This window comes from Panulirus ornatus, chromosome 49 (assembly GCF_036320965.1).
Source record: "Panulirus ornatus isolate Po-2019 chromosome 49, ASM3632096v1, whole genome shotgun sequence".
Taxonomy (NCBI): Eukaryota; Metazoa; Arthropoda; class Malacostraca; order Decapoda; family Palinuridae; genus Panulirus; species Panulirus ornatus.
This window is the reverse complement of record NC_092272.1, coordinates 5,068,087-5,089,704: the sequence shown is the minus strand read 5'-3', so window position 1 is coordinate 5,089,704 and position 21,618 is coordinate 5,068,087. Positions and strand designations below refer to the sequence as shown.

Here is a 21,618-nt window from a genome sequence, read left to right as displayed (position 1 = left end):
GGGGGTCAAAAAGCTCGTAATTATTTTCTTTTTCATTTTGATTTATAAGTTCCATTCATATACGTAGCGCCCAAGATGAACCGACTCGAGTATGGCTTCAACTTACTCGGGCAATCTATTCATTTATGCCCTAAGCGTAGAGTGTGATGCTGCACAAGCGTCAGCCTAAAGTGAGCATATAAGAATACGAGGGACGGAAGTTGAAACATAATCTATCAGTCTTAATACCAAACACCGCTGGTCTCAAACCGCTGCCTTGCGGCACTCCCTTCTTTTCGGCCAAATGTGTGCAACAGGACGAAAAGGAACCGAGATTCGTTTAAAATATGCCAGAACCCTTGGGAATCGAGATGACATGCGCAAAATACCACGAGTTTGGAAACTTTCCGAGACGCTCAAATCTCACTGTACAATATCGACAGCTTAATCTGGTTGTCCGAACTGAAATGCTGAACGATTGATCTTTATCCAGATGGGTCTAGTCAAAGCCCAGGGTGTCATGACCATCTATCGCAAGGTTTAGGACGCCACCATGGTTCTGGGAGAAGGGATAGGGGAAAGGGAGGTGAAGGTATGGGGGGGTAGGTAGGTAGGATGGCCATAGAAAATGGGCTGAAGGTGATGTGTGTGTGTGTGTGTGTGTTTGTGCGTGTGTATGGTAAGAGATATATAAGGGTGCGTGGCCTCCCGAGCCTCCATTCACCAGCAACATGGCGTCCATCAAGGTAAAGTGCTTCGTCTCTCACAGTTTGCGTCCGTGGAGGGTCTCACGTACGGAGGGAACTGAGGGCCTTGTGTCCGTAGTGGAGGGGCGTCAGTACTAAGGACAGCATACATACGTCCGTACCACGGACTCCACCACACAATCCGTATTCAAGAACATCACACACGTCCGTATCACGGACAGCGAGAGGCTATACCCTTTACCAGCACATTTCACACCACACGTCCTTAGATTTAAGTACTGCGCACGTCAATAGTGACGAACCTGGAACAACATCAAAAGGCCATTTCCCTCCATGCATATATCTGCTGTTAGCATCTTCTTCACTCCTTTTCCTTTGTCTTTTCTGCTATTCTTCGTTCTTTAATGTACTGTTTCTCTTCTCGCTGTTCTACCACTGATGAATCGAAATTCCCCCTCTTATCTTGTCAACAGGGGTGTTCCTCAGGGGTTTATCCTGTTGCCTACCCTCTTCCGTTTCATCTCCTAAATCCTATTTATTCTTATGCCTATAATTCCACTTTACATACTACAACTCACTTTCCCTGACTCCGATACGCATTCTTTTTCTCGCACCGAACATGCCTCCTCTCTTATAATTCCACTTTACATACTACAACTCACTTTCCCTGACTCCGATACGCATTCTTTTTCTCGCACCGAACATGCCTCCTCTCTTATAATTCCACTTTACATACTACAACTCACTTTCCCTGACTCCGATACGCATTCTTTTTCTCGCACCGAACATGCCTCCTCTCTTATAATTCCACTTTACATAATACATCTCACTTTCCCTAACTCCGATATGCATTCTTTTTCTCGCACCGAACATGCCTCTTCTCTTAATTCAGACCTGTGCACCATATCAGAATGGGGGAACAGTAACCTAGATAAAATCATATGTGCTTATTTCAATTTCTAAAATCTCGCCCATTCCCAATCGTTTGATTATCAAGGAATGCAATGCAACACTGCAGTAACATAAAGAAGCTGGGTATAAACATACCCTTTGATCTATACTGAAAAGCTCACACATTAACCATTATGAAGTCTATCCCCCAAAAGCTGGAAGTGTTGAACAGGTCCTGAAATTATTCTTGCGATCAGCTATTCAACATCTGTAAGAGTCTTATATCCTTCAGTATGGCCGTACTGTGTCTTTTCTTCTGTTAATACGAGTGGTATCAAATACCTTGATTACCTTATCAACTCTCCTGTTATCACTACATCACCGATCCCTTATTGTTCTCCGTGCTGGTGCTCTCTACCTCGAGCCTACAGGTATTACTCCGGTCATTGCTCTCGTGAGCTGTGTGTGTCCAAGGAGGACGCAGGTCGTTACTGCTTCCCATCATTTACATGTAGAGTCCAGTCACACGAGGAGCGACCATTATGATACCCTTTCCTTCGAATAACGGAACTGTGGAAATACCTTTTCATTCTTTTATTTTCTTATCTTTATAACCCTTCCTCTCTTACAGGTCTGATATTTCTCTACCCTTTTTTTTTTGCATCATGTAGGTTTATCAAACTCCTGCAGGTGAGTCTCCTGCTGGTGACGCTGCTGTCGGCGACGACGGCCCTGTCGGAGGACTCAGCGACCCCCGAAAGCCCCGCCCCAGCCACCATCCTCGACACTGAACTCCTACAGGAGGAGTCGCACGCCTACCCCCGTCCTCCTCAGTTCAGCGATCCTAACCACCAGTCGGCCGCCCAACAGCCCGAGCATTTCGGGTCAGACGAGGCCTTCCCCGCATCTCGTGGATCTAGTACAGACCGAGGACAGACCTTCAACGCTCACCAGGGACAGACGTTCAGACCTGACCCTGAACAGGGACAGAGTCAGGTCCTAGACTCACAACAAGGCACGCAAGAAGTGCGGACATCTCAGCTGGATAACTACGGGGCGCAGGTCCAGGATCCAGGGTTCCAGCGAGAGCAAACGTATAGACAAGAGACGTTTGAAGACGAAGAAGTACGACGAAGTGATAGACAAAGGCTCTCCCACAACCAAGGCTACAGCCAAGGGCAAGAGGACCAAAGACTCTCCCACAACCAAGGCTACAGCCAAGGGCAAGAGGACCAAAGACTCTCCCACAGTCAAGGCTTCAGTCAAAGGCACCAGGACAGCCAAAGGTTCTCCCAGAACCAATCCTACAGCCAAAGACAACTCGAGAACCAATCCTACAGCCAAAGACAACAGGAGAACCAATCCTACAGCCAAAGACAACACGAGAACCAATCCTACAGCCAAAGACAACACGAGAACCAATCCTACAGCCAAAGACAACAGGAGAACCAATCCTACAGCCAAAGACAACAGGAGAACCAATCATACACCCAAAGACAACAGGGGAACCAATCCTACAGCCAAAGACAACAGGAGAACCAATCCTACAGCCAAAGACAACAGGAGAACCAATCATACACCCAAAGACAACAGGGGAACCAATCCTACAGCCAAAGACAACAAGAGAACCAATCCTACAGCCAAAGACAACAGGAGAACCAATCCTACATCCAAAGACAACAGGAGAACCAATCATACAGCGAAAGACAACAAGAAAACCAATCCTACACCCAAAGGCAACAAGAAAACCAATCCTACACCCAAAGACAACAGGAGAACCAGTCCTATAGCCAAAGACAACAGGAGGAACAGGCACAAGAGCAACACCAGCTTCTAGAGGACTTCGAAAGAACACCTTCCCAGAACCAACAATTCCAGACTCGGAAGGATATCCCTCCGTCCAGCAGGGGAGATCCTGGAAGTGTCGCTCTCCAGGGTGATGGAAACCAGTCCATCAGAGGAAACGCCAACTATGATTCCTCACGTCTGGAGGTCGAGGACTCCACCAGACGGAGCGGCACGGCGTCCAGAGGCAGCCAGAGGTACAGTGGGAAGGAAGAACTCCAGGACAGCCCGAAGGACGAAAAGGTCAGTATAGCAACTGAACCAATGTTTCCAACTTTCTGAAGTTTCACCTCATAACCTCATTTTTTGTTTCTGTGGACGGCCTCAGGTCTATGACACAGGAAACAAAACAAATAATATCATTTAGGGACTATCTTACTTTCCCTGTGCTAACTTAATATTGCAAGTGCCGAGTTTGTGTTTACTGAACTGGGAAGTCTCTGTATTCAACCTATTATTAATAAGGTATTTAACTGACGTAAAAATATGCATCAAAATAAGGTTTATTCTGGGAATTCTGGTTGCTGTGCGCATGTCGCGTTTCCTCTGTGATGGCTTGCTTCCACCCCTTTCCTTTCACCCGCGCAAATGCATCGGGTGTTCCTAATTTCTATCGTCCGTCATCCCCTCAGAGGATCGTTGCTGTGTATTCTACAGAGAGTGAGAAACACATGTGAATGCTCACCCTCAGGTGTAAGTACATGTCAGGGGTACGTGTGTGTCGCAAGGTCAGAATTGTTTACCTTGTCATCAACGACAGGAGCAGGTTACGTCCCTAGAGTAGGTCTGGTTTAAAGGCTCTAAGAAACGTCAGCTTTACTAATTACATTAATTCCACTCGTTCTGGGGTGGCCTGCCAGCCCTTTGGCCGAACTAAATAAAGTAGACGACGTTCGTTTTAATCAAACCAAACGTTGCGTAACCTATCCAAACGTTATCCAACGTTCTTGTTTTAATGTCCCCTTCTATAACAACCTCCTGTTTCTCCTTCCCTGTTATGACTCTTCTTCTGTTTCCCCTGTTAACGTTCGCCTGTTGTGATGTGCCCTGTTGTGACGCCGTCCCCCTCTTCTGTTGTGGTCCTCAGAGGGGCAACTACGAGTACTCGTACGATATCCAGTCCATGGACACCGGTGATGTGAAGTACCACCAGGAGACTCGCAATGAAGGCAAGGTACGCTCCTACTTATTGCAGTACACCTCATACAGGCTGAGCCTCCACCCAGTACACCCCATACAGCCTTTACCTCCTCCCACTACATCCCATACAGCCTCACCCTTCTCCCAGTACAAACCATACAGCCTCAACCTCTTTCCATGTTGCTCCAGCCACAGTACATCCCACAGTAGCAGCTTTACATATAAAGGTCATATCATCTGTATTATTCCTCTCCCACCCCAACATCCTACAAAATGGCTCCTTTCCCACCTACCTCTAATCTTCGGCTCAATATGTTATTCTTAATTAAATGGGTTTATCTTGTTGAATACACTCATAATAAATACTGTTGACTATGGATGTAATTAGCCTTTATAACCAAAAGGCCATGTCAGTGACACAAAGTTATTATTTGATCGTCTTAATAAACCCACTTTCATTTCCTTTTTTAGAAACAGTACAGTTATTTTTGGTAGTCTTAAAATTCACAAAAAAATCATTATTTCGAGAAAAATATACTTTGCCACATGAGTGGGTTTTTTCCCTTTTTATTACCAAAAGAGGCATTTTTCCACTCCTTCGAATGTTAGAAAAAAAGTGTATAGCTGAGGTTCTCAACGTGGTAAGTTGGTTTGATGCTGTGATGTGACGGCTGGGAGAGACAGTCGCCAGGTCTTTAGATTCAAAAACAAAAGAAAAAGCATTGGAGACCATTGGGTGTAAACAATGATGTTTCTGCAGGTGATCGGCGAGTACCGAGTGAAGGAGGCAGACGGCTCCATAAGGGTCGTCAAGTACTCGGCCGACAAGGACAATGGCTTCCAGGCCTCGGTAAGTACTATCACGTACCTTCCATCTATAAGTACCATCACATACCTTCCTCCTAACCTCCGTGATCTTCCTCAACACCCTTCTGCACTATAGTGGATTCCTTATGACCAAAAAGGACGTTCGGTTTGGAATAACCCCAAGGGGCTACTGAGGGTCAGTTGTCCTTTCCAGTTCCCACCGTAATGAAGTCCAGTAATGGAGGCTCTTGATGGTGTTTCCAGGTGGAGTACGTCACGGATCATGATGAACCAGAGTTTGGCTTAAGGATGAAGCCTTTCGCCAGAGGACATGGCCAACGACCCTTCGGACACAGAAGTACCTTCGAGCCATCCAGGACCAACTTCAGGTCAAGAGGCCAGCCTGGAAACCGTTTCCAGACCTCAAGGACCCCTTCGTCTTCTCGTTTCCGGGGCGTCAGCTCACCGTCCAGGCAAGATACGTTCTCCTCCCAGACGCCTTTGTCAGCTAACTCTAGGAACTCTCCGTCCGTGCAGTTATCAAGGGGAAGTCCTTCCTCTTTGTTCGTTGCTACTCCTGGCCGCCAAGGAGCCCAGAGATTCCAACAAGGATCCCTTCGCCGTGATGAACATCATTCCAGGCTCCCCCAAGACCTGAACAGTTTCCAGCATGATGATCTTCCAGGGTCTCCCAGGCTTCAAGCATCTCAAGGATTCTCAAGACCTGGAAGCCGTCTGGGCAATCTCGAAGAACCTCGAAGTCAGGCATTACGCTCTGAATTCAAGAATCAGAATAACCAAGGCCAGAAGCGGGAACAGACTGGTAGTCAGTTCCAACAGAGTTCCTTCCAAAATCAAGACAGAAAACAACTAAAAGCTCAGTCCAGAGACGAATATCAGGAGTCCAAAAGGAACTCGTTCCAAACTCAGAACAGAGACAATTTTCAGTCACAGGAGAACAAGCAGTTTCACAGTCCGGTTCATGGACAACCTCAGATAGAAAACAATGACCGTTTCCAGTCTCAGGGAAAGGACCAATTCGATGGTGAAAACAGAGATCAGTACGAAATTAACCGGAGGAATCGGTTCCAGTCCCCAAATCGACAATTCCAGAGCCAAACGCAGCTTCAGAACCAGGGAGAAGCAGGCCAGATCCAGAAAAATGACAGGAGTCCAGATATTCAGTTCCAGGCACAAAATAATCGGTTCCACGCTCAAAACAGAAACCAATTCCAGGTTGAAGAGGAAAGTCAGTTCCAAAGTCAAGAGAGGAGGCAGTTCCATGAGCAAGATACTCAATTTCACCCTCAAGATATAAGGCAGTTCCAGAGTCAGGACAGAAGACAGTCCCCAGCTCCAGAGAGTCAGTTTCCGATCCAGGAAAGGGATGACTTCCTAACACAAGACGGGAATCAGCTTCAAACGCAAGACAGAAGACAGTTCACAAGCCAAGACAGGGATCAGCTCCGATCTCAAGAAAGAAGGCAATATCAAACTCAGGAGAGCCACTTCCGTACCCAGGATAGGAGGCCTTTCCGAACACAAGACAGGAATCAGATCCCGGCTGAAGACAGATCACAGTTTCAGTCTCAACAAAGAGGTCAGTTCTCTAGCCAAGAAAGAGACCTGCAATATAACGAAGGCAACGAGAGGCTCCAGCCTCACACAAATGATCATTTTCAAACCCAAAGTAAAGACCAGCTGGACGTTCAAGGCAGACGTGAATCGCAAGTGGAATACAGTGATCAGTACCAAACTCAAAACAGGGGAAATTTCCTGTCCCAAGACGGAGACCAGTCCCGCTTTGAGGACATAAATAACTTCCAAAGGGAGTTCCATGGTCCACTTTCAGGAGATCAGTTCCAGGGTCAGCAAAGCGATGAATTTGAGAGCCAACGGGCAGGTGTAACCGCAACGCAACACGCACATAACTTAAGAAGTCGAAATCAGTTCCAGGCCTCACGCACCACCCAGACCCAAAGTCAAAACAGGATTCAGTCCGACTCTCGAGTAGATTTTGATGGATCAAATTCAAACACCGAACAAAGGCAATACGACGCGACGGAACGTCATGGAACGGATGTCAAGCATGAGACTGCTGCTGAAGATGGATCATACTCTGAGGAAGGAGGAAACGAAAATGGTAATCAAAGGTATGGCGTGAAAGACTCCTTGAATCTTGGACCATATTCCACGCAGAGAAATCGAGCTTCGGTGAACATCGAAGTCCCTGGTGATCTGGGATCATCTAATCACCGATATGCCCAGACAGACGCGTCACAGACGGGTTCTCAGCGTCAGAGAACCACATCTGGTCGCTATGCCTCACAGGAGGACGAGTTCCAGCATTCCAGACCCGGAGAATTCCAAAATCCTCAAGAGAATGTCGACATTGCACAAACCGGAGTTTATGAAGCGGGACAACAGTATTCCAGGACGCAGGACCGACTTCCTCCTTTCCAGGAGCAAACTGGAAGATTCCCAGCGTCATCCCCTGGAGGAGGCAACAGAGCCGACTTCGGAGACGGTCTCGCCCCAACTCCGGCTGTGAGGCCGCAGTTCCAGAGTGAAGACACGACGCAAACTTTCCAGAATCCTGATCCTTCCGCTGAAGACCAATTCTACGGTTCCAGGGAGGATAAAGAGGCGTTCAGGCGAACTCGTGTCAGTGCTCCGGTTTTAACGCGTCCTGCTTTCCAGACCGTCGCCGAACCCCATCCTCTGCCTTTGAATTAAGATAAGGATAAAAAAAAAAAAAAGCTAATCTGTTGCGAAAGCTCTTTGTCCTTCCCAGCCACTGTGGACCCACCTACACCTCTGATTATGCACAGTCTTTCATGCCAGTCGCTATGTACACCTAACAAAAAAGTATCTTAACATTTTTATGTTAGAGAATATGACACAATGGACGAAGGATTTTAACATGCTCAAAGATCTCGCTTCACATTGGTAACCCGACTTACTCTGTATATTTCTCTTGAGTGCCTAAAACAAAGTGGAGTATACTGAATTTAAACGGTTATATTGCCTCTTATTTATTTTCTTTATTTCGAGGGTAATTATTATGATGAGCAGCAACCATAATCATTAAAAAATACGTCTAGCATTCAAGCTTACCAACCCTACTGTTGACAATGAGTCATAGTGTTCATTTTGAACTCTATCGGATCCATGTGAAGATACTTTATTGGTCGGGTGTACAAACATTTGTTTCCAGGTTCCCAAACCTTTCTTTTCGCACACTAAGCAGAGAAACCTTTAACATATTCACTGTATATACAGACTCCTTCCCTCTGGTAATCGTGAACAGAACCTTTTGTTACCGGTTGTGATGAAGAGAATCTCGTCTTCTAGTCATACTGCACAGAAACTCTTCTTGTCAATCGGTGACCCTTTCTCTCCTGCCATCAACTCCATTTCCAGCCACAACACACACACAAGAGCCTTTCCTTCAAACCATTCCATGCAGACGCTTCTTTTCCAGTCGTCAAATCAATATATATATAAATCCATAATTATATGATTTCGTGAAGGTTATATGAGAGGGAAATAGAATAATGTTTGGACAAAGGAGAGGAAAAACAACTCACTATAAAGACATATACATTTCCGTAACCATACGATCATGTGAGAGAAACTTATTTACTTAGCAAATGGGGAAGGGGAGGGAGGGGGAATAATCCAATAATGTTAATAATATTAATTAACCTTAATACAGATTCTTCATCAATAGTTTTCTTTTAATGACCTGGAGCGACACAATGGTGATAGACATACATCCTTTATCTACCTTTACCAACGTTTCCAACGACCTCTCCCAACCTCACAGCAGATGGTCGACCAAGACACAACTCTGGAACACAAATTATATTACCGTCCGCGAGGCTTGCGATTAATCGTGGTGAATTAGGAAGGGTGTGTGTGTGTGTAGTGCCGCCATGCTGTGACGTCACTGTGGCAGGGAGCCGTAGCGTTCTGACGTCACCGATGCGGGGAGCCGCCAAATTGTGCCCGTCACTTTGAGGCCAGACAACACTGGGCTGGGCTCCGTGAGGCCAGACAACACTGGGCTGGGCTCCGTGAGGCCAGACAACACTGGGCTGGGCTCCGTGAGGCCAGATAACACTGGGCTGGGCTCCGTGAGGCCAGACAACACTGGGCTGGGCTCCGTGAGGCAAGACAACACTGGGCTGTGTTCCGTGAGGCCAGACAACACTAGGCTGTGCTCCGTGAGGTCAGACAACACTGGGCTGGGTTCCGTGAGGCCAGACAACACTGGGCTGGGTTCCGTGAGGCCAGACAACACTGGGCTGGGCTCCGTGAGGCCAGACAACACTGGGCTGGGCTCCGTGAGGCCAGACAACACTGGGCTGGGTTCCGTGAGGCCAGACAACACTGGGCTGTGCTCCGTGAGGTCAGACAACACTGGGCTGGGTTCCGTGAGGCCAGACAACACTGGGCTGGGTTCCGTGAGGTCAGACAACACTGGGCTAGGTTCCGTGAGGTCAGAGAACATAGTCTTGCTAACGCTAGTAGTCCTTCCTTGATTAATGACCGGCGGACACGTCAGCTTGAGACCCTTGTACACGTCAGGAGGCCTAACCTGATCTCCCTACTGCAGGAGGGCCACGCACTCGCCCTCCTGAAGAAGGAGTGATTAATGAAAACGGCTCAAAATAGTGACTGGAAAATACCACCTGAATTACCATTGTTTCTCTTCCTCTCGAAACCCATGACTTTGGAATACGTGTGTACGCGTGTGTGTGTGTGTGTGTGTGAGTGTGTGTGCGTTCATATCTTCCCCCGTCAGCCTGGGGTCGCGGGGCGTAACAGATGAGGGCGTATCAGAACCTCCGCTTATAACCTGCGTCACAAATCACCTCGCGAACATTACCATACAGACCTCGTCTCTACAGCCACCTCCCGGGGCGGTGCTGGGGAAGACTAGGCGCTGCTGGGGGAGGAGGAGAGACCAATCAATCTGGGGTCTCTCTCTCTCTCTCTCTCTCTCTCTCTCTCTCTCTCTCTCTCTCTCTCTCTCTCTCTCTCTCTCTCTCAACCTGGCCATGCTTGTGGCGGGGGCGGCGGCAAGGGAAGGGGGAAGGAGGAGGAGGAAGGGGAGAAACTGGTGCTGTGGGTGATGGTGATAGTGGCCCTAGTTGGCAGCGACGGTGACCTTGATAGTGACCGTTGTTCTTGTTCTTGTTCTTCTTACTAAGGGCTGAAGATGTACTCAGAAAAATACACACAAGATACCTGGCTTACAACTGCTGTTAAACAGACAGTGTTTACTCAAGACATCAACAGTGGAAGTCTGTTGCTCACGGCGATTGTTTACAGAGGCAGGGATGAAACTGTCCTTTGCAGCGGTTTGTACCGCATGACATGGGTTCGATGCGGTTGTGGGTGTCGAACTATGACCCTGGGCCGAGGGATCTACGATAGCAAGAGGTGATGGTGCTGGAGTGATGCTGTGCCTTCTTTCCAGCCAGTCGCTATAGGTCCGTGCAATGCCCTGAGTGACACTTTGGGAAGAGGAACCTGGATGTTCTGGCCCTGAGGGATGCGCAAATCGAAAGAAAAAAGGGGGCCAGTGGTTCATGGGGTAAAGTCTGGGGGTTCTGGGGTCAGTGACAGGGGAAAAGGAAAAGAAGGTGTGGCACTTCCCGTAAAGCAGCTGTGGGAAGTGAGTTCCAAATTGACGCAACTGCTACAGCGGTTGTTTGAGTGTATTTAAGAAAAGCCAATAGAGATCTTTGACTTTGTTTAATGCAAGGGATCGAATCTTGATCATATCTTCGAAGAGGCGAATCTGAAACCCCCTGTGGTGGTTTTGAGAAAAGAAGAAACGACTAAGATTAACCGAAAGGATTGATATGTCAGAAAACCGAGGGAACAAATAGAAGAAGAAGAAGACAAAGAAGCAGAGAGGAGAGTGTGAGGGAGATGATGGGGTCATTGTGGGCCGAAACATTCAGGATAGCAAGTGGCATGTACTGGATAGAATGAACTGGATCGATGCGATATACGGGGGTAATGTACTTTCAGAGGGATGAACCAGGACATAAAGAAGAAGTCGACGTAAATCATGGAGTAATGTATTGGCTTTGGCTATGGGTGGCGGGCTCTGGTTTCGGTACATTATTCGTAACAGCCAACAAACAAAGGCTGTGCTCAAACGAGGCAGTTTATCGTTAACGCAAGATAGGTAGTTATATATATACACACTTCTCTAATCCGGCTTCTTGATAATGTCATCTAGAACTGACACATGCGACCCATATCATATACATGACTATCACATCTTACTCTCTATATACATAAATAATATAAATCGGACAAGCAAGTAAAAGAAAAGGCGATTCTTAATGATACGAATAATTAGGTCTATTTGGAACGTAGGATGATGGCGCCGGATGCACGAGGAACACACAAGAATGGATTATAAAAGTTTACGATACACTGTGGTGATGGAGGTGCATGACGTCACGAAAGTGGGGGAGGAGGGGGGGCAGATCTGACGTCAGCAACCCGTGTGAGAGGCTGGTAAGGAGCGGGTTACGCCGTTCTCGGTGGGCTCTGGCCGTGGTGTATGGTGATTGGGGGGGGGTGTGGGTTGATGAGAGGGGGGGCGTGGGCAAGCGAGAGAGGAGGAGGAGGAGTGGTCATCTGTCCATTTCATCGCCTCGTTCACCGCCAACCGACTTACGATACGTCGCGCAAAATCTTACTTTTACGTCTGGTCGTTTAACTTGACGCCTCCTCCACCCTCCTCCTCCTCCCTCCTCCTCCTCCTCCTCCTCCCTCCTCCTCCTCCTCCTCCTCCTCCTCCCTCCTGCCTCCCACAGGACGCTGTGTCCCTCAAGGGCCAAGTTTTCCGACGATGGAATCCCACACCTCACCTCCCTGGGAGCTGCCTGAATCCAGTCTGTCGTCGTCGCCCGAACCGTGGCGCAACCTGTCGCCAAGCTCGCTGAACTAAAATGTCCTTCGCGTCATCCCGTTTTCTACGGGGGTAGAAAACGTCGAATGAGGTGAGACTGACGACTGTTATTTTCTATCCTCATCACCGAGCGAACGTGCGTGGTGGTGGGAGTTAAGTCTCTTGCTGTGGACATTTCGTACCACGTAATGCACTCTGACCATAAAGACATCTTATCTTATCTTATCTTATCTTATCTTATCTTATCTTATCTTATCTTATCTTATCTCATGTTATCTTATCTTATCTTATCTTATCTTATCTTATCTTATCTCATGTTATCTTATCTTATCTCATGTTATCTTATCTTATCTTGAGTGTTACCGACTCTCATTGGGTCTCTGGCGTGCCAGGAACACTGGTAGAGGTAGGGGGAGAGTGGTAGGGGGGCCAGGGAGAGTGGTAGGGGGCCAGGGAGAGTGGTAGGGGGCCAGGGAGAGTGGTAGGGGGCGGGCGGCCAGGGAGAGTGGTAGTGGGCGGGCGGGCAGGGAGAGTGGTGGTATGGGAGGGAGGAGGAGGAGGAGGAGAGGGGAAAACCTGGTGCTGGAGGGAGCAGGGAGAGTTGAGAGGGAGGCAGGGAGAGGGGGATAGGAAGCACGACACCTGAACCCGGCCACAGTGTCAAAGGGAGAGGTTGCAGGGAGGAAAAATTAAGCCAATCTGTGATCTGCTCCTCCCGCCCCCCCTCACACAGTGAGCTAGTCTCTCTCTCTCTCTCTCTCTCTCTCTCTCTCTCTCTCTCTCTCTCTCTCTCTCTCTCTCTCTCTCTCTCTCTCTCTCTCTCTCTATCTATCTATCGAGCCAATTCACCGCTGCCTCTATACCTCTGGGGCTTGACCGTCGCTTGACCCACCACGTCCAACCTCCCACAGTCGTCTGTTTCACACCTGCGGCACAGACCTGTACCTCCTACCACACACCTGCGGCACAGACCTGTACCTCCTACCACACACCTGCGGCACAGACCTGTACCTCCTACCACACACCTGCGGCACAGTCCTGTAGCTCCTACCACACACCTGCGGCACAGACCTCTACCTCCTACCACACACCTGCGGCACAGACCTCTACCTCCTACCACACACCTGCGGCACAGACCTCTACCTCCTACCACACACCTGCGGCACAGACCTGTACCTCCTACCAAACACCTGTGAGAGGAGGGGTGGGGGAAGAAGGGAGATGGGGGGGGTGAGAGATGAGGTCAAAGACGGGCTCACGAATCAACAAAGACACGATGTCTTAATCAACCAATCCGACCCGAAAATTGCCAATCAATTCCTCTACTCTCTATGATTCGATTACTCCGTGTGTGTGTGTGTGTGTGTGTGTGTGTGTGTTCTTGTGGGCGAGTGGCGGCATTTTACCGGGGGAAAAAAAAGCAATATTCCAGTGTAACAAGTATGCTAACACGGTACACTAATTCTCAACCTCAACCTTACTGATTTAAAAGTTGTGGTAATTAAACCAGTCCAGCGAGGGAGGGGCCCCCCGCCCCCCTTACTCCACACCCTTGATAAATCACCCAGATATTTTCTTCCCTAAACATTTAAGTTAGAAAAAAAGAAAAAAAAGGGAAAAATCCAGAAGATTAAAACACGACTACGTAATAACTAAAATATCAGGTACCACAATATTACCACCAGCCACAACACCCTGCCCCAGAGAACATGACTGACCACACCTCGAACCTGTGAAGACAACCATACAACCACAACACACAGACAACAACAACCCCCAGAGATCAACAACATAAATACCCCCAGAGAATAACAAAGTCAATACCCCAGAGTATATATGATAAGCTTTGTAACCCCATATAGCATTCTCCTTGCCCCCCAGAGAACAGCGCACTGTATGTAACCCCACGAGAATACTTACCCCCAGAGAAAATCAAAACTTACTACACGCCCCCAGATAATACCACATCCCTGTACCCCAGAGAGAGGAGAACAACCTCCATACCCCAAAGAAAATCCTACATCATCTCATCCCCAGAGAATACCATTAAAACACCCCCAGACACAACCACTAAACCTCTATAACTCCGACCAAACCTCGTACTTTACAGCACTAACCCCCTTCCCCCCAGAGACCTCCCATTCCTCCACCCCCCCACCCGGCCACTTCCCCCTTAACAATATCCCCATGAATGACCCACCCCCCGACCCCCAGAGAGGTGATACACCCCTGAATAGCAGCTGATGCTGGGGACGACTACCTGAAGCCTATTGGAATCACACGTTGATTTATTGTCTGGGGAAAAAAATGTGTTTCGACTGTGGAACCAGTTTTTGACCGAGAGAGAGAGAGAGAGAGAGAGAGTCTGTACGTCTGTTTGTCTGCATGACTGTCTGTCTATCTGTGTGTGTGTGTGTGTGTGTGTGTCTGTGTGTGTTACGGTGGGAAGGGAGAGTTTTACACTTGTGTTGCCCCTTAACCTTGTGTATATATGTAACATTTGTTTACTCTCACATGTGCTGGGGGAGATGGGGCACCCAAACTCCCCCAGGACAGTACAAATGGCTAAACACACACACACACACACACACACACACACACACACACACACACACACACACACACACACACACACACATACACAACACACACACACACACACACACACACACACATCAGCCACGTACCCATTTATCGACCAGCCCCGATGGCAGGATGAACAGCTGGCCTGCTTGTGGGCCGACTGCCGCGTCCAGGATTCGAACCCACGCAAGCACAAACCCTGGCGGGTCTCCGCTGCCCCTCCCTCCCCCCCTCTGCCCCTCCCCTTTCTAAAGCTGAGAGCAAAATAAATAAATTAAAAACAAAAAAAAGCCAAGAATAGAAATGTAAAAATAAATGTCATCCATATCAGTAACTTGGTACAAAAGTCTTACAACGGCGCGCAATCACCAACACCGGCACATGACGCTCCCGGATTATAGAGTCAATGGAGACTTTCCACCCATCGCTTGCTTCCCTCCCTCCCTCCACACACACACACCCCAGGTGAGTGTATAGGGCTGGCTACACCCGTCCCTCCACCCTCCACACACACCCCACTGCCTCTATGAATGGAACTCCCTAGCACCCAATCAACGTCCGTCACACAAGCGTCACCTTTCCCCCCCCCCCCCCCCCGTCTCCCGTCACACGAGCGTCACCTTTCTCCGTCTCCCGTGAGCAGGGGGGGGGGGGGGGCGAACAGTGTCCCGTACTCGCGCTCGCTCAGGGGAGCCAAGCGTCAGAGATCTCTCTGTACCGGACTACAGGAAGGTTTCAAGCACCGACAACAGATGTCTGAGCGCCGGACAACAGATGTCTGACCGCCGGACAACAGATGTCTGACCGCCGGACAACAGATGTCTGACCGCCGGACAACAGATGTCTGAGAGACAGGTTTCTGAGATGTCAATGCCGGATTTTCGACCTTGTGAATGCCGGATTTTAGACGAGTGATTTCTGAGATTCAGACATGTGATTGCCGGATTTCAGACGTCTTAGTAGCACATTTGGAGGGAAATCAACAAACTCAGAGGTGCAGGGAAAGAAACAGCTTTGAGCTGCCAACGACGACAGAGCAAACACGTGAATCAGTAGCTCGCTGGGTGGTGCAGCTAATGGTGGGGGGCACACAAGCAGCCAACACTTGGGTGCAAAAAAAAATTCCAAAGGAATACGTATAGAAGAGGGAAAGTGAACCAACACCGAGGCGTACGGCAAGTGGGTCAAGCTTGTGAGGTTCGACTGGGAGAAATGGACGCATCGAACTCAAGACTATGATGGTCACCTCACACAAACTCTGTTCCAGGACGAGGGAGAGGACCCGAGTGTAACTACAACAGGCCTCTCTCTCTCTCTCTCTCTCTCTCTCTCTCTCTCTCTCTCTCTCTCTCTCTCTCTCTCTCTCCATCCTATGAGACTTCCACGCCCGCACCCTCCTCCTAACATATCTTCGTTCCCCTCCGGTGTGTTTACCAGGAGCGACATCCTGTCCACCCCAAGTTTGAAGGATGTAGTCTCCCTTTTTTTTCTCCTCCTCCTCCTCCTCCTCCTCCCAAAGTTGTGTCCACTAAGCCACCTGCTCGCAGCCCACGACCAGAAAAACGTGTTAGGTGAACTCAGCTTCTTCAACGGCGATGTTAATCCCCTGGACGAGGTTTGGTTTCGTTCTCCAACGTCACTTTCACTGGAAAACCCATGCGGGGGATGTTTAGTTCCAACACGACATATCCCAAGGAACAGACCATTCTGATTTTCAACCTGGTGAGTGTCGAAATTCGTGGGCACATCTGAGCTGAATGAGAACCGTGATGCTGTCGTCAAATCTGAGCCTTGAAAAGGTGATCCTTCTTAACCTTGAAGGCTGGGCTCTGGTACCCTTAGATGCTGCCTTTCATAGTGAGGAGACTTCGCCATAAATCAAGGCCACAAGGTCGCCTGATTTGACCGAGTTGGTTGAGGTAAGTCAAGTCGATAAAAGGCTTATGAAAAGGTGGCCTTTGAAGGCCTTAGATAAGGGTACATTCAAGGCTTCGGATCCAGAAGCGTCCGCCCCAGAAATTCTGTAAGTAGATGACTTTAACCCTTTGAGTACGACAACTTAACCCTTTGAGGACAACATCTTAACCCTTTGAGTACGACAACATAACCCTTTGAGTACAATAATTTACCCCTTTGAGTACGATGTCTTAACCCCCTTATCAGACTTACGGGTTTAGCTCATTTAAGACCGTTTTCCTCACTGCTTGGCACATGACATCCACCCTTAAGTCCGGGATCAAGCAGGAACCCCGGAGATGACTCGGTATCGAAGTATTTTGCCCCAGACATAAAACTACACAATGAGGCAAAATAAACTTTCAGGTGGAGGATCACTCGGGGCCAAGTGTGTGGAGGAGGGAGATTACTGGCGGCCGGGAAAGGTAGGAGGATTTAGGAAATGACAGGGATTACTGGAACGAAGGAAGATGGAGGATTACATACGTTAGATTCACCTTGTGTGGTGGATTACATAGGTTGAATTCACCTTGTGTGGTGGATTACATAGGTTGAATTCACCTTGTGTGGTGGATTACATAGGTTGGGGGGTAGGGGGTTGTGGTGTGGAGGAGGAGGAGGAGGAGATTAATGAGTTGGTGATGAGGTTGGTCGGTCAGCAGGCTGAGGGAAGATGCCAGGAAATGTAAACCCCAAGTGGGGTTGCCATGAGGGTGTGGGGGGGCGAGGGGGGTGGGGATGATTTTGAATTAGATCTAGTAACATAGACATAGATTAGCGAGATGGACGAGACTGTCACGCAGATAGTCGAAGGTTTAGAAGTGTGGGAGACTCCTACGTTTTGCGGCGCTGCTGACGAAGGTAGACTCGCTGGATGGTGCCGATAGATATGTCTCGAACGTGAACTAAGGCGGTGCCGATAGATGTGACTCGAACGTGAAGTGAGATGAGAGAACTTGGCTCTTTCAAGTTTTGGCCGAGTGACTTAGCTCCAAGTTGTTGTGCGTGTGGGCGCCGAAGCAGATCCCTAAGCTCATGCCTGAGTGGCTTATTAAGAATGTGGTCTTATTGACGAGTGCATCATCATCATCATCATCATCATCTCTCTCTCTCCCCAGAAGTCCTCCATAAACCGATGGAAAAGAAACTTGACAAAACAGGAATAAGAGGAATCTACACGAAGCATCAACTTGAAGAGAGAAATGGCAATTCCACGAGCTGTAAACCCCTCTCATAGAGGCAAGAATACCATGGAATATAATAAAAAGATAACATATGAAAGCCGTATGATAGAAGATAGAACAGGTGTTCAGTACAACGCCATAAGAACAGAGAAATAGTGATGTAACGAAATATACAAAATATTTAAAAGAAAACTTGATACAAGGTTAAAGTCAATCCCAGATACACCCAGAATAAGTAATCTCTCACTGATTGTGACGGCGGAGTAAAACAGTATCACTGTACTACCAAGGCGCGTGGTGAGCGCTACGCGCTTGCTCGGTCTTTAGACAACATCTCCTAAATAGTCGAAGGTAAGTACTCTATCCTCCCAACTAGAAATGTATCCATTTTCTGGGGTAAAACAGGATCACAAGATGCGTAGATTAGACACCAATTCAATGTGTTGACATATTTACATAATGTGTTACATAATGTGTTGACATATTTACGTAATGTGTTACATAATGTGTTGACATATTTACATAATGTGTTACATAATGTGTTGACATATTTACATGATGTGTTACATAATGTGTTGACATATTTACATAATGTGTTACATAATGTGTTGACATATTTACATAATGTGTTACATAATGTGTTGACATATTTACATAATGTGTTACATAATAAGTTGACATATTTACATAATGTGTTACATAATGTGTTGACATATTTACATAATTACCATCCACAGTCAGAGAGTTTAGGATGTTTATTAGTAAAATGATAGGCAAAGTCACGTACTTGATGTCTCCCATGTAAATAGGGACAAACCTATGTATTTAACACACACACACACACACACACACACACACACACACACACACAGAATCACAGACGGGATAGATAACAGAGTCAAACAGACTGATAAACAGATAAATACACACCAATACATAGAGTTCGATCGTGGGCCGACTGTGGCGCACAGGATTCGATCCCTGGAAGGCCTGTGCGTGAAACATGGTCAGCAACCAACATGGTACCCTCCAACAGCCAGGATTCGAACCCAGGACCTTTTGCGGTTAGCGTTTCCTTATACCACGCAAAAGGTCCTGGGTTCGAATCCTAGTTGTCGGAGGGTGTTATGTGTTCTATGAAAGTGCACGCTCATATGCACTATATTCGAGTGTGTGTGTGTGTGTGTGTGTGTGTGTGTGTGTGTGTGTGTGTGTGTGTGTGTGCACCTGGGGCAAGCACACAGAAGGGCGACGGTATGTGATGCGGACAGAGGCGCGCGTCATCCATTACCCAACTCGCGATTAATATGCGCAACGAGAGCAACCCAGCCGTCGTTTTTTCTTCCAGTAATTACTACAGTTTGAGACCTCGCTTGGCACCACAGATTGCATTACCATGAAATAATTAAGACCCGTCATTCGCCTTTTAAATCATATATATATATATATATATTTTTTTTTACGATCTAACAAGTCTTAAATCAATATACTATAGTATATGTTCTAAGGTATAGCCTTGTACTGCATCAATCCTGTGCCGCCTGATTTGGTGACATAATTCACATGTGATTTCTTTGATCTACTCACTTTTTAAGAACATTATTCGATTCCCAGTACACAACTGGGATGTAGATATTATTTCCCGAATATCTAAGACAGTTCCGAGCCTATTAAGAGCAACCAAATCCCATATGTACTCTAAGGCTACGTAACTCCACTAACGAATCAGTGAATGGGGCGGGATTGTGATCAGCCAATCACTTAGTATGACGGTGGATTTAAGGGCTATTAAGAGCCACGAGTCATTAAACTACAATCCTTACCACACGTGGAAAAAAAAATACGAAATCACTGATGCCAATTCAGATAATTTGATCATCTTTTGTTACTTCCTGATTCTGTCGTAAGTCAATCAACCAAACTTCTGTGACCAATCGTTCTTTCACAACCCGGCGGCATGGTTACACATATATATATCTATCACATTGTAGCGATAGGTTCTGCTTGTGAAAACCTGTTGGAATAAACGTGGAGAGGAGCAGAGGATGGATGGGGGATGACTGACGTGATACATAGATGGATGTGTATAGAAGAGGGGAGTCATGTCCCCTGGGATGGGTTAGTCTGTGTTTTATAGTCTTCATCAAGCTGGATTTCTGAGAGGCTTTCGGAAGGTGGAGAAGGAGGAACACAGACAGCTCCAGACACGAAACTCCGGCGAGAGAGCTGTACCAGCACTGACGTCGTGAGAGAATTTCTAACCCAGGGATGAAGGGGAGGTTATGCATACACCCGTCTCCAGAGCCGTGTCTCTCGACAGAGTTCAAAAAACAGAGCACCTTCCGTAAGAGAGAGAGAGAGAGAGAGAGAGAGAGAGAGAGAGAGAGAGAGAGAGAGAGAGAGAGACAGAGAGAGAGAGAGAGAGAGAGAGAGACAGACAGACAGACAGACAGACAGACAGACAGACAGACAGACGCTTGGACAGACGGAGACGGGCCGGAGCGCCCCTCTCTCGCACCCTAAGTTTGACGACGAGGGATTTTTAAAAAAGATGTGATCTTGCAAGTTCGGAGTTTGGTGTTGCAGCTCATAAAGAAGAAGAAAGCCTATAAGAGCAGCAGATCTTAGGATCCTGATCCTCCTTGACTCGTACAGCAAAGATCGACGGATCTAATACCCTTCTGAACGTAAACATTACGCGGGAACAGTAACACACACACACACACAACTTGGGCTCCAACGATCGTAAATTGCCTGGCACCCTCTCGAAGCGTCCCAGCGTCGCTGAATTTTCGGATGATGAACCAATAATAATTCTCCACCATCTGCTTGCTTTCCATTCGAAATATATCCCAGAGGGATGCTTTCCAGGAGGCCAATATCCCATAGTCCGCCAGGAGACCGAGTTGTATACATGCTCAAGCAGAACGTTCGTCTCAAGATGGCATAAACACGAATCTTCGTGGGATCTTCTGTGTCTTGCAAGGTTTTCTTAAAGTCGTCAATGAATAAATATTCTCTCTCATACTCTGGACTACCAGGTATCATTCAGTCTGGGTCTGGGAATAAACATTAATGGTGGGAGGACTGAGGAAACAAGGGCTTTGGGGCATCGGGGTTCTGAACATTCAGGGGGGTGAGAGGCGTGCACTGGATAGAATGAACTGGACTGATGTGATATCTGGTTTACATACATTGCACACGACAGTCACATGTGTAATGGATGCAAATGAAGCCATTGTTCGTATGTTCCTGACGCTACCTCGCTACGGAAGGGAGAGGCGATCAAGTACATTTTCTTTGTAGTGGTTTCCATCTCAAGTTGTGAACACTGGAGAAGCACCTGTGTCACTGGGGTATGCCACCTACATCAGATATCAACACACACACACACACACACACACACACACACACACACACACAATCAGCTTATCGAAGCTCCTGATTCGTTATCTATGATCTATCGAGGCTTATGTATTGATGGTGATGATGATAACAGAGATCTGTCTTATCTCAGGGTATGTCGCTTTACCTCGACCTGATACTGATAACAGAGGATAGTCCCGCCCCTTTTGGCCCACTT

The 21,618-nt window shown here is 47.6% G+C and overlaps 2 protein-coding genes across 2 annotated transcripts in view; one reads left to right on the top strand and one right to left on the bottom strand.

The window, feature by feature from the left end:
- Nucleotides 1-21,618, bottom strand: part of Vamp7 (Vesicle-associated membrane protein 7) — a 96,472-nt gene that overhangs the window by 51,165 nt on the left and 23,689 nt on the right. The gene's annotated exons all lie outside the window — the stretch shown is intronic.
- LOC139764346 (uncharacterized) lies at nt 716-9,035 on the top strand. Its single transcript, XM_071690872.1, has 4 exons — nt 716-3,665; nt 4,510-4,596; nt 5,323-5,412; nt 5,634-9,035. The coding sequence occupies exons 2-4, from the start codon at nt 4,546-4,548 to the stop codon at nt 8,103-8,105; spliced, it is 2,613 nt and encodes an 870-aa protein (XP_071546973.1). The 5' UTR covers nt 716-3,665; nt 4,510-4,545; the 3' UTR covers nt 8,106-9,035.